The sequence below is a fragment of the Mustela nigripes genome, chromosome 8 (genome assembly GCF_022355385.1).
Source record: "Mustela nigripes isolate SB6536 chromosome 8, MUSNIG.SB6536, whole genome shotgun sequence".
In the NCBI taxonomy this organism is placed as follows: domain Eukaryota; kingdom Metazoa; phylum Chordata; class Mammalia; order Carnivora; family Mustelidae; genus Mustela; species Mustela nigripes.
In genome coordinates, this window is record NC_081564.1 from 15,226,551 (window position 1) to 15,240,149 (window position 13,599).

General features: G+C 44.1%; 1 protein-coding gene across 1 annotated transcript in view; it reads left to right on the forward strand.

Moving 5' to 3' along the window:
* The window catches only part of TMEM233 (transmembrane protein 233), a 50,788-nt gene that overhangs the window by 16,358 nt on the left and 20,831 nt on the right, over nucleotides 1–13,599 (forward strand). The window contains exon 2 of the mRNA XM_059409902.1: nucleotides 10,912–11,048. Coding sequence (XP_059265885.1) covers nucleotides 10,912–11,048 — 137 coding nt within the window. The remainder of the gene's footprint in view (nucleotides 1–10,911; nucleotides 11,049–13,599) is intronic.

The following is a 13,599-nucleotide window of genomic DNA, read 5'->3' on the forward strand; positions in this document are numbered from 1 at the left end:
ACGTTAAGTTGGCCAATGGCTTCATTTTCAGTGTCTGTTTGCACTGTTTGTGCTACTGGTTTGCTTTTCTGTTGATTCAACCTCATGTAAGGGAAGTAAAGGCATACTAAGTGTCAGACCCTCCACCAGGCACTGGAAAAAGGGTGATGAGTAAAAAGAGACATGGCGCCCACCCACACGTAGCTCAATCAGGTGACGGAGTCAAACACTCAATGAGTCCATCAGCAACAGAGTAAAATGACCGAGTCGCACCAAGAGGAGACTATGAAGGAAACAGATGCAGACTGAGTCAGCACATAGGTAAGGGAACCTACTGAAGATGGGGTGACCTGAGAAGACTGCCTTGAGGAAGGAGACATGAAAGCTGAGACCAGAAGAATGAGCAGATCCTGGCCACATGAGACATCAAGGGAAGTGGGCTTCCAGCAAAGGAAATGAACAGGACAAAGATGGGGGGAGCAGTTTGGAAAGAGGGAGGTGGAGCAAGGATGAAGGCTCCAAATGGGGCTGGAAAGGCAGGCAGAGGTCAGACCCTGCAGGACTTGGAAGGCCATGATTAAGAACATGCGTGTCTCTCCCAGGGCAATGGGGAGCCAAGGACAGGTTTCTAGCCAACGTTGCTAGGGGCTCCCAGCCAAGGTCTCTAGGGCTCCCATCCCATCCCCCCACACAAGTGATTTATGTTCTCTTCTCTTATGGCATTTTCAGACAACAAGAAATTTCCAGAAAAGCTACTTCCCACTGTGGTGTCACTGGCTACTAAGGCTTCACTGCTTACCTGTCCCAGGTAACAGAAATGTGCCTTCTATGCCCTGTTAAAGGGGAAGAGGACTCTTGGTTTTTACCCAGGTCTTTTTTTCTTTTTTCTTTTTTTCTTTTAAAGATATTATTTATTTATTTGACAGAGAGAGATCACAAGTAGGCAGGGAGGCAGGCAAGGTGGGGGGCGGGGGTGAAGCAGGCTCCCCACTTAGCAGAGAACCCAATGTGGGGCTTGATCCCAGGACCCTGGGATCATGACCTGAGCTGAAGGCAGAGTCTCTAACCCACTGAGTCACCCAGGAGCCCCCCAGATCTTTTTTTTTTTTTAAGATTTTATTTATTTATTTGACAGACCGAGATCACAAGCAGGCAGAGAGGCAGGCAGAGAGAGAGGAAGGGAAGCAGGCTCCCTGTTCAGCAGAGAGCCCGATGCAGGGCTTGATCCCAGGACCCTGCGATCATGACCTGAGCTGAAGGCAGAGGCTTAACCCACTGAGCCACCCAGGTGCCCCCCTTTTTTTTTTCTTAACAGTAGACATAATCATAAGGAAGAGCAATTGGGCACGGGGAATGTGGAGCACACCAAAGTGTATTTAATAGCTCATTTGTTTTCATCTTCATCAATCAGCATATGGTATAATTAATAATAATAATAATAATAATATCAATGTAATAGCTAATGCTTACTGTGATATTTACCAAGCGCTGCTCGAGGCATTTTACGTGTATTAACTCATTTAATGCATTATGACCAGGTAACCAAAATATAAAAACAACAACTGACTATGTCTTCCATTGTTATTATTTTGTGTTTGGCGGCTAATTTTGTTTGAGGGTAAATGTGGGATTACTGAGCACGTTTGGTGTTAGACAAGAACAATGAAAATGAACCCATTTTTGACAGGGAGATCAGGAGCACAGATTGGAGGCATATTTGCCCTATTTTTCACATAAGTGGCCCAGTTTTTATTAAATTGGAATCAAGTCAGCTATGTGAAGCTGGGTTATCAACAGTGTATTAAATCTAGCTCTTGGGGTCTTATGGACATAAAGACGTAGTTACCGTAAGAGCTTTGTTGATTAACTTACTATCATTTGGTGATGTCTGTAGCCCCCTTAGAAAGCTGCCTTTGAAAGCAGACACATTATCTGCTTCTCTGTCTCTGAGTCTCAGTTTTCTCGGTGGATACAATTTTTAACCTCCATGAGGATCAGGGTGAAGATTCAGTTATATGATGGCATAAATGGTTAGTCCAGGACCTGGCACAAAGTAGGTACCTCGTGAATATTAACTATTATTTTGCCATAATTATGACTGTGACTAACATAGCCCCTGGTTTACCCCAGCCTCTTCTCATCTCTCTCTCTCTTCCCGCCTTCACTCCTGCGTTTCCTTCTGGGTTTTCTTAAATGCCTTCAGTAAAAAAGCTATTTCCTACCCCCTAGAACTTTGCACATGCTGTCTTCTCTGCCAGCCTTCCTCTTCCCCGCCAGCTCTTTGCAGGCCTGACCCCTTCTCAAGTCTTCACGTGTCAGTCTGCCTACCACCACCTCACTGAGAGCTCCCTCCCTGAGCCCCATTATTCTTGCCTTAATAATGTTCTGTCATCATCTTGTTTATTAACACGTTTACTTATTTTTGGTCTTCACCAGAATGTAAGCTCCACGAGGGTGATGGAGAGCACTGTCTCGCACATAGTTGGTGGTCGACAAATAATTTTTGGATGGATGGATAGATATCCATCTAGGATAATGGCTCCCAACTCTTCTTGAAATAATCTGGGAAGCTTCCAAAAAAGTATTGATTCAATTGGTCTTGGCGTGGGCTTGAGCACAGGAATTTGTAAAGTCCCTCCAGGTAATTCTAAGGTCAGCTGGGGCTGAGAACCACCAACCCAAGGGAATTAAAAAAAAAAAAAAAAAAAAAAAGTACAACTTGGAAGAGCTGCATCTCAGGCCCGCACGTGGCAGACACTCCGTAGTGATGCAGACTCATCTGGTAACATGTGGGACATGGCAGGAGCTCTGCTCTAAGAGCAGAGGGAAAGGACAAAGTACTTCCCGTGTTTTTCTAGCTCAGGACAGTGGTGGAGTTTTATCATGTAATGTAAAGTGTCACGAATTTCTAGAATGTTGGATCCCCTCATGTTCAACTTCAGTTAACAAAATTCATGGAGTCACATGGAGTCTCTCCTTCTTGGAAATGTGGATGCCAGGAGTTGCCTGAACCCCCCAATAGGCAACCAGGAGTCGGGGCTGCATAGCCTCGTGACGCAGACTTGCTGCTCCCTGCAGCAGTTTTTGGTTTGGGTTTTTGGTTTTTTAGGGATGTTTTTGGTTTTTGTTGGTGGTGTTATTGTTGCTTAGTTGTTGGGTTTTTGTTTTTGTTTTTGTTTTGGGGGTTGGGCATAGAAACAGTCCCCCTCATTTCCGGTTCCTGACCAACATTCTTTCTGTGAGTGTTTGAGTGTCATGTGTCCCTCCAGGGAGGGGATGTATAAATATGCTTGAAACAGCTTGATGCAGTGACCATGACATCGTTAGTATCCATTGCAGGAGAAAGGAATTCGCCCACGTTTCTGTCAAAGTGTGACCGTCGCTGGCTCGGGGCAGCTCACCAAGACCTAGATGCTCTCCTTAGGTTCTGTGATGATTATTACCTTTTGTCACCATAAACCCATGCTTGGAGAAAAGAGAAAATACACTGCTGGGGACTCTTGGGCACCTTGAAAAATGTGTGAAGAGGCCTCATCTGTTCCACATCCTGAGGAAGGTTCATGTGCCTCACAGAAAAAGAGAAAAACTGGAAGGAATCTAAGGTCCCTCTTTTTAACATACTTTGCGTGGTGAGCAGAAATGGCAACTTGCTGTCCAGCATCTTAAAATAAGGGCAGTTGGGCTGGAAAATTAGAAGGTCTATAGCTCAGAAGAAAGCTCCAGGCACCATCCAAGCACCACATCTATGAGTTAGAAGACAATGAACACAGACACAGGGGAAGGATGTGATCTGAGAGAATTTCTGTATGTAGACACTCCAATCTAGATGAGACAAAATTTTATGAGACTATATACATCCCCCCCCAAAAAAAGAGTACATGTAAAAACTGTGAAATGTATGCCTGAGTTAATAGTGTCATTTTAATGTTGGTTTCCTAGCTTTTTTTGTTTTAAGGTTTTATTTATTTATTTGACAGAGAGAAATCACAAGTAGATGGAGAGGCAGGCAGAGAGAGAGAAGGAAGTAGGCTCCCTACTTCCCGATGCAGGACTCGATCCCAGGACCCTGAGATCATGACCTGAGCCGAAGGCAGCGGCTTAACCCACTGAGCCACCCAGGCGCCCCGGTTTCCTAGCTTTGACAAAGTACTATGATGACATAAGGCATCATTAGGGGAAGCTTGAGGAAGTGTTTGTGAAAACTCGTGGTATTATCTCTAGTTTGCAACTTCTCATGAGCCTCAATCTATATCAAAATAGAAGCTATAATTTGGAAAGAAAATGAACTGGGAGAAACCAGGAGAAAATTTTGCAATATATGTAATAGATTAAGGTACATTATCTGCTGTGCTATTCAGTACAGTTGCCACTAGCCATAGGTGACTATGGAGTATTTGAAATGTGGGTAGTCCCACAAGTCTTAATGATATTATTTTGGACATGCTAGGTTAAATCAAATACATGTTATTAATTTCCCCTATTTTTACTTTTTTAATGTGGTGACTGGAAAATTTTAAATTACATATGTGGCTCCCATTCTATTTCTGTTGCACAGGGGTGATCTATAATATATAAGAAGTTCTCACAAATCAATAAGAAAAAGACAAACTGATCGTAAACTGGACAAACGTTAAATAAAAAATTCATCAAGAAGAAACACAGTTGGGGCTCCTGGGTGGCTCAGTGGGTTAAGCCGCTGCCTTCGGCTCAGGTCATGATCTCAGGATCCTGGGATCGAGTCCCGCATCGGGCTCTCTGCTCGGCAGGGAGCCTGCTTCCCTCTCTCTCTCTCTCTCTGCCTGCCTCTCCATCTACTTGTGATTTCTCTCTGTCAAATAAATAAATAAAAAAAAATCTTAAAAAAAAAAAAAAAAAAAAAAAGAAGAAACACAGTTGACCAATAAACATTCATCCATATATTAAGTATTTATTGATTTCCTATGTTTCAGGCACTGAATTAGTCACCAGAGAGAGTTTTAAACAAGCTGTTCTTAGAAAGTTTCTCTAAGAAAGCGAATGTGCGAGTAGAGGTCTCAAGCACATAAAGATAGCTCAATCTCACCACTGAATCAAAGAAATGTCATTTTGAGATTCTTTGTCACCTGTCAAAATGGCAAAAAAAAATACATTGATAACACACAGTTTTGGCAAGGATGTGGGGGGAAGGGCGCTTCAATACTATTAGTGGCAGTATAAGTCTGTCTAGCATTTTGGTGGGGCAATTAGAATAAGGATGCCTCCTGAAGCCCACTGTGTAACTGTAACAAACTTTAAATGAGTGACATGGGTAATGGTGAGGAGCAGCCATGTAAGTGACTACTACAGAGCCATTAAAAAGGAGACAACTATGCTCACAACCTGTACGCCTGAAGTTATTTGAAAACAAAAAGTTACCTAAAAACAGTAACAACAAGCACAATGACAATTGAAGATTTCCCCCCAAGGATGCAAGAATTAGGAACTCTATCAATATAACTTGTTATTTTAAATCATGCCTAAGCGGGGCATGGGGAGATGAGAAAGAGATAGATCTAGAAGCACTAGCTTGAAAAGGTACACCACCTGTAATAGAGGAAAAACATAAGTTGCAGAACATATATAATGTAATGCTATTCATATCTTTGGGATAAAGAGAAAACAAAAACTCTGAGTGTGTATGTGCACATAAAATTTATGTAAAATACTGACGTTAATTTCACTATTTATTTTTATTTTTTAATGGGGCAACTAGAAAATTTAAAATCACATACATGCCTCCCATATTACTATTGTACAACACTGATCTACAATATATAAAAAGTTCCCATAAATCAATGAGAAAAGGACAAACTAATAGAAAACTGAACAAAAAATAAATATATCAAGAAGAATTATACTTGGGGCGCCTGAGTGGCTCAGTGGGTTTAAGCCTCTGCCTCCAGCTCAGGTCATGATCTTGGGGTTCTGGGATGGAGCCCTGCATCAGGCTCTCTGCTCAGCAGGGAGCCTGCTTTCCCCTCTCTCTCTGTCTGCCTCTCTGCCTACTTGTGATCTCTATCCATCAAATAAGTAAATAAAATCTTTTTAAAAAAGAACTACATTTAACCAATAAACATTCATATACATGTATACATACTTTACCAAACTAGCTATGTGACTCTGTGCAAATCACTTTAAGTTCTCTGTACCTCAATTTTCCCACCAGTAATATGGAACAAAAAAAGCATCTACCTCACACACTTATTATGAAGACTACTGAGATAATTCTTAAAAAGTATTTACCACAGTGCCTGGAACATATAAATACTCAGTAAAAGTTACCTGTTATCATTATTAATTTTGTCAAAGAAAGACTCACAGACCAAAACATTTAGAAAAGAAAAGATTTCACTTAGAATGAAATGCAAGGAAGTCCAACTTCGAAAAGACCAGCTAGCACAACACAAAGTATTTCAAGGAAACAAATGCAAAATTACCAAGGCTACCAAGATTTACAGCAGTCTGTTCATGATTTAAAAACTTAACAAAGCAAAACAGTAACTTTCTCAAGAGATTACAATAGCCACAAAGGAAGTGACCCATGTTTGGGTACCAACATTGCACAAGGCAGAGATGAGGCGGTCTTTGCCAAGATTGATGGGAAGTATTCAAGGGTTTACTATTGGAGCGACGTGGGGTCAAAAAACTGACTCTGTATTCTTGGGTTATCTCAGGGTACAAACTGCTGTTTCTTTATCTTGACCAAGATACATGATGTGCTTAGCCATAACAGAAGCAAGAGAAAGTGTCAGTTTTCCTTTCATGTTATTTGTGGGGGGAAAAAAAATCTAGAAACAAATCTACCAAGCTGCAAGTAATGGTTACCTCTGGGAAACAGGATGGGGAGAAGAGCTTACTATTTACTGGATGTTTCTGTAGCATTCGAATGCTTTATGTGTTCGCAAATTACATCTGTAATATGTAAAAGAACTAATAAGATGATCTAAGCCATCCCATTTCTCTCTGGTTCTTGCACAGCAGATGGGATAGTTTGCTTTCTAAGCTCTTCAGAGAAAGATTTATAAACTATGTGTTTTCTCTACAACCCATTTCCACCACTTCAGTCTGTAGCATCTGTCAGGAGATCCTCTGCAATTCCAATGGGGAAGGGGAAAGAATGATGCCCACCGAATGGAGGAGGGGAGCACTATCTCCCTCTCGTGTCTTCGTTAGATCTCCACCAAACCCTAAGATTCCCCAACGCCTTCAGAGTGAAATCTGGGAGTTCAAAAGTCTCCCACCCTCTTCTCTCCATATCCTTACATTTCCCCCGTAGATGCGCCCCTGGGCAGCCCCTTCTTCTGTGAGTCCAGAGGAGGAAACGGATTCCTTAGAAAACTCCCGGGTGGAGCAGAATCCACAGTGGATACCAAAAAGAACTTCTGTCTGTTTTTCAAACCAACTGAGGCTTCATTCCTAGACAACCCAGGATGTCCCGTAGGAGCCCTGGCGAAAGGGTAGTTTGCAGAGAGAAGGGTCGCATACAAGATGCCAGATGGTCAGCAAGCGATGTAGGTTGAGTAAGACTCACTCATGGCTTGGACCCAAATGCCCCTCGGCCAGGCCACCAGCAGAGCCCTGCAAAGAAGAGACTCTAGAAGCACCGATCTCCCTTGTGCTTACGGACACAGAGAGAGATGTGTCTCTCAGCATGTCACCGACTTGCTGTCCTTCCTACTCGGGAACATGAAACTGGATTTTTTCACCAAACAGCCAGGAGTTGACGATATTTGGGGAAAGGAGGGGTCTCGTTATTTTTCCACTGATCACAACAACACGAGTGGATTGCCAGGATGGAACACCTCTCAGAACTGGGTTCTCCAAAGCAGCATGTAGGGTAACAGTCACTTGAGGAGCATCTGAATCTATATCATTTTAAACTGGACTGTGAAAAATATGAAAATTAAGAAATAAGCTGGATTGTGAGCTCAGCATTCAGGGGGCTCTAAGATTCTATGCAGTGACTTTGATCTAAAACAAAGCTTCTCAAACTTGGTTCCTCAGAGATGCTGCTCCAAAAAGGGGCAGAGCCTGATCATCTCTGACTCTGGTAAATAGCCCAGATGAGTCTACCCCGAAGACCTCTCAGTGCTGGAGGAAGAGCAAGACAGACAGCGGAAATTCACAATAAAAGCTAACATTTGTTGCACATTTAGTATGGGCTGGGGCAATGCTCACCATTAACTCACTGGCTTTAACTCATAACTCGCTAACTCCTCCACTGTGAAGAAGGTGCTTACCACCGTCTCCAGTTTACAGATGAGGACACCAAGTCTTGATAAGTTGCTCTCATTCTCATAGTGGCTAACACATGGAATTTGAATTCAGCTCTTTGAGATTAGAGCCCATGCTCTGTTGCACACTTCCTTGGAATTAATCTTAAATTGGTGGGCACCTTGACCCTCAGGGCATTAAATATATCTATCTGGACCAAAGGGTTTCAATCCTAAGAAGCTTAAAAAATATATACTATACAGCAACACAAGTGTCCATCGACAGATGAAGGGATAAATGTGACAGTTTACATACAGCGGAGTAAGAGTCAGCCTTAAAAAGGATGGAGATTCTGGGCGCCTGAGTGGCTCAGTGGGTTAAAGCCTCTGCCTTTGGCTCAGGTCATGATCCCAGGATCCTGGGATCGAGCCCCACATCAGGCTCTCTGCTCAGCAGGGAGCCTGCTTCTGTTCCTCTCTCTCTGCCTGCCTCTCTGCCTACTTGTGATCGCTCTGTCAAATAAATAAATAAAATCTTAAAAAAAAAAAAAAAGGAAGGAGATTCTGACCCATGCTACAACACGGATGAACCCTGAGGATATTGCTAAATGAAATAAGCCAGACACAAAAGGACAAATACTATATGATTCTTACATGCGGTACCTAGAGTGGTCCAGTCCATAAGACAGAAAATAGAATAGCAGTTGCTGGGGGCCAGAGGCTGGAAGAATGGGAAGTCAGGATTTAATGGGAACAGAGTTTCACTTTGGGAGGACAGATGGTGGGGACGGTGAACAACAACAAAGTGAACACCACTTAATGCCACTGAACTATTCACTTAAAAATAGTAAAAATGGTACATTTCATGTATATTTCACCACTTTTTTTTTAAGATTTTATTTGTTTATTTGACAGACAGAGATTACAAGTAGGCAGAGAGAGAGAGAGAGGGAAGCAGGCTCCCTGCTGAGCAGAGAGCCCGATGCGGGACTCGATTCCAGGACCCTGAGATCATGACCTGAGCCGAAGGCAGCGGCTTAACCCACTGAGCCACCCAGGCGCCCACCACTCTTTTTTTTTTTTTTTTTTTTAAAGAAAACTGGTATCGGGCCCCCATATCAATTAAATTAGAATCTCTCCAGGACATCTGTATTTAAAACAAACCAACACTAGCCAGATGTTTCTAATAAATACTCAGGGTTGAACACACACTCCAGAATTCAGGGCTCAGAATTCTGGAATTCTTCCTGCTAGAAGTTCTGGATGTCACTGCAGGTCCCTGCCTTCCCATTCACACCTGATACCTGAGCACAAGCCCCCTTCACGGCCGAGACCTCCAGTTTGTTGCAAAGGTGGCCAGAATCCAAGAATTAATGGAAGGCTCTAGAAGTGGGAAGCTCAGCTGTACACTAGGTGTTTCCCTGGCTTGTAATTGTCTGCATGTGCCTAATCCTCCTTCACAGTCCTGGAAGAGGAGCAATTATTACCAACATGCTGTGATTTCAGGCTCGGGAAGAGAGGTTCCACTGAAATCGAAAATTACCCGCACTGATCAACCTCTGTCCGTAACTCATGAATACATATTTCCAGTCTTCCTTCAGCAGCACCAGAACCTCTGGGGGAGCCTTAGCAGTAGGAGTCATGATAAAGAGGGCTTATTGTAAGATTGTTCAGCTGTCCCGGCCATCCGCTCAGCAGCAAACATTCTCTAAGCACCTCCTCTTTGCCCCCAAACAAACTCACATCCAGTAGAGAAATGGGTATATTCATTCACCCCCTCAGCCAGTCCTTATTTCTGGAATTCTACAAGGTAGCAGACACTGCTCTAAGTACAAGCAACAAAGGCGATATTTAAAATATTCAACAAGTATTCAAATATTCAACAAAATATTCAATGAGGAAGGACGTTCTGCTGGGCCCAGTCGTAAGCCTTAAGTTGCTGGAACGGTGGGGACTCGGAGGTGGCGGACCAGGATGGCTGGGATTTGAGGAGGGGTAACTGCTATTTACCAGCCAGTATAGAAATAGTCGACTATTTTACCAGCTGGGAAAGCCATATGAATAGGTACCCACTGATAGTGTGGCTTGGGGAGAGAAGGGGACAATTCAATCAGAGACCTCATGGATTGAAGATCTAGGGCAGGAGAAGCGAACTTTTTCTGTAATGGGCCAAGTAGTAACTATTTCAGGCCTCAAGGCCATATGGCCTCTGATGTGGCCACACAACTCTTGCAGCATGAAAGCAGCCACAGACAATAGTAAACAGATGAGTGGGGCTGTGTTCCAAACCAAGTTCATTCATAAAACAGCAGGCTGGATTTGGCCCATGGGCCAGGGTTTACAAAGCCCATTCTGCTGGATGAGATATGCACACTTGTTCGTTATACAAATATTTCTTCAAGCATCCTCTTCATGACAAATACGGCACTGGGCAGGGTATACCTTACTGAATGAAAGGTAAATGGTCCCACATAGCAATATTCTAATGGGAGAGGCCAAAGCAATCCTTTCAATGTCGTATAGTAAATACTAAGATGAAGGTAATAGAGAAATCCAGAAGGGGAAGAAGTCAACCCAGGAATCCAGGGAGGGCTTCCTGGAGGAGGTGACAACCATGTTACCTGCGCAGATCAGTCTGCGAAGCACGTGTCTTTCCCTGTGGGTCATCTGTCATCACCAGCTTTTCCTTTGTGTCTCCCAGTCTCTGAACAGCTACAACGAGGGAGACATCGAGGGATCCAAGCGGCTCGGGAGGAATGCCAAGTGGGTGGCCATCGCCTCCATCATTATCGGCCTTCTCATCATCGGTATTTCTTGCGCAGTTCATTTCACAAGGAAGTAAGTCGGCTTTTTTGAATCCCTCCCAATATAGAAGGCCTTCTCCTGAGTGCCCACAGCCATCTGTGAGGACAGGTTAGGTTATGTTCCAAGAGCAAACAATCCCAAACAAAGGAGCTTTCATTTTTATTTCACTGGTGGCACATAAGCCAGGGAACTTTGTGGATGGTCTCTCCTCTACCCAGTCACTCAGGGTCCTGCCTATCCAAAGCCCCACTGTCCTCCAGCTGCTCTATCTAGAACCCAGATCAGTAAACTTTTTCTACAAAGGACCAAAGAGTGAATATCATTGGTGTCTATCACCATCACATGTCACTACTTAACTCTGCCCTTTCAGCACAAAAGCAGCCATAGACAGTATGCAAATGAATGAGTACGGCTATGTTCAATAAAGTTTTATTTACAGATATCTAGCCCAGGGGCCACAGTTTTCCAACCTCTGAGAGAGGAGCGAGGAGGACCAGTGAAACCCACTTGGATTTGCAATGCCTCGGCCCTGGAGTGACAATGTCCCTTGGGCTCACAATGTATTAGCTAAAACGAGTCACACAGTTCCACCTCTTCATGAGACAGAGGGAAATGTGGGGGAATCAATGGAATATTGGGATTTTTGCTTGCTCTGCCTTGCCATCCGATCCGCTAAATGATTTCATGATTTAGACTACCAGTTCTGCGTCAGGGTAGAAGGGTGGTCACATATTTTTGGTATGGCCAACATGCTCTCATCTCATAAAGAGGCGGCTGCCATTGCTATCTCTCTCCCGATTTGGACGAATTTATCCTCATTTCTCAAGCCAGCTGAGATGGGTTGAATCTGCTACAATCACTGACACTTCCCATTGGAGGCTTGACAGAGGGCAAGGTCATGTGACAGATGACCAAGGCCCAGAAACGACAAGCCCAGATCCATCTCTGTCTCACTGTGTCCCTCCTGGCAGGGAAGATAAGGATTCTGAGATGTTCTTTAGCTCTTCAGCCAGAGCAACACAGTGAGCTGCACACCATTTCCCTCAAGCTGAGAAGGTCGGCCCCTTTGGCTTAGTTTCAAGAAAGGCTCACATGGTGGGCAAGGGAGGAAGGGGACACCCGTGAGCCTGCCAGATGGGCCAAGGCAACCTGGGCAGCCAAGAGGGTAGTGCAATGTCACAGGAGCTCAACTTCCTATCAGACAAGCCAGACCCGGCGGCAATTGGGACAGCTGGATGGGGCGCAGATAGGAAAACAAAAGTGTCACAGAGGAAAAAATAGATGTTTTAGACCAAAGAGAGAAGAAAAGGACAGTGGAACTTCAAGAGAAGCACAAGGTATCTCGCCTACAAGACGGAAAATGGACGATGTTGGCCTATGAAGATGGTCAGAGAGCAGATATGCACACACTCAACTTCATTCTTTAAGGAAGGCATCGCGTGCTTGTGTGTGAGCACGGGGCTGTGGAGTGCGGAGCTCAAGGTGTTATAGGTATTATAATGCAGGTTTAGTACCAGAAGTCCTGGGTTTCCCCCTCTGCCACTTACTGACGGTGAGACTCTCAGCCAAGTGCTAAACTTCCGTTTCTTCTTCCGTAAAATGGGGATTATAGTAGTATCCTTTGAACAAAGCGATCGTGAAGGTTCGTTAGATGACCAGCACACATACAGCACAGTGTCTGTTCCTTAGTTAGTTCCCCAAAAAGGTAAACCATTTACTAATGCTATTATTACTACTGTTACCAGTTATCAACCTGGCTGGGGGAGGACCTCGGAATTTAAGATGCTACCAAACAGAGTTCAAGGCTTTGTTAAAGCCTTGAGCTCAACAACTGCTCATGAGCTCAGTTCAAAGGATGGTGTTCCAGGGGAACGAGGCCAAGTCTTGGCCTAACTCCCAGGGACTTGGGAAGATACATACTGGCCAGATCAGTGTTGAGCTGGGTTCTAATAATAGTAGCTGACACTGACACAGAATTTAGCCCAGGCCAGCTACTGTCTGAGCTCTTAGGTGAGTTAATCCCCACTGGATCCCCACAGCAACCCCATGAGATGGGTATTGTGGGTATTATGCTCACTTTGCAGATAAGAAAAATGAGACATGCTTGATGTCTCACACCTCACACCTGGTTAGCGATAATGGCAGGGTTGAACCTGGGATAATCTGGCTCCAAGAGCTGTTTAAGCTCTTGTTTAAGCTGTGTTCTTTCCCACAATGCCACACTGCCTCTAGGCCAATAACTAGTGTCCGTAACAAAAATCAGTGGATAGTACTCGCCTTGTGGCTAGCTCCAGAACTGATTTATACGGGGGGGGGGGGGGGGGGGTTATGGGGAAGCTTCAACTTGAAAAATAAAAAATGTGTGATAAGACAGCACCAAGGGTGGGCGCCTGGGTGGCTCAGTGGGTTAAAGCCTCTGCCTTTGGCTCAAGTCATGAGCCCAGGGTCCTGGGATCAAGTCCTGCATCGGGCTCTCTGCTCAGTGGGGAGCCTGCTTTCCCCTCTTTCTCTGCCTGCCTCTCTGCCTACTTGTGATCTCTGTCAAATAAATAAATAAAATCTTTAAAAAAAAAAAAAAGGCAGC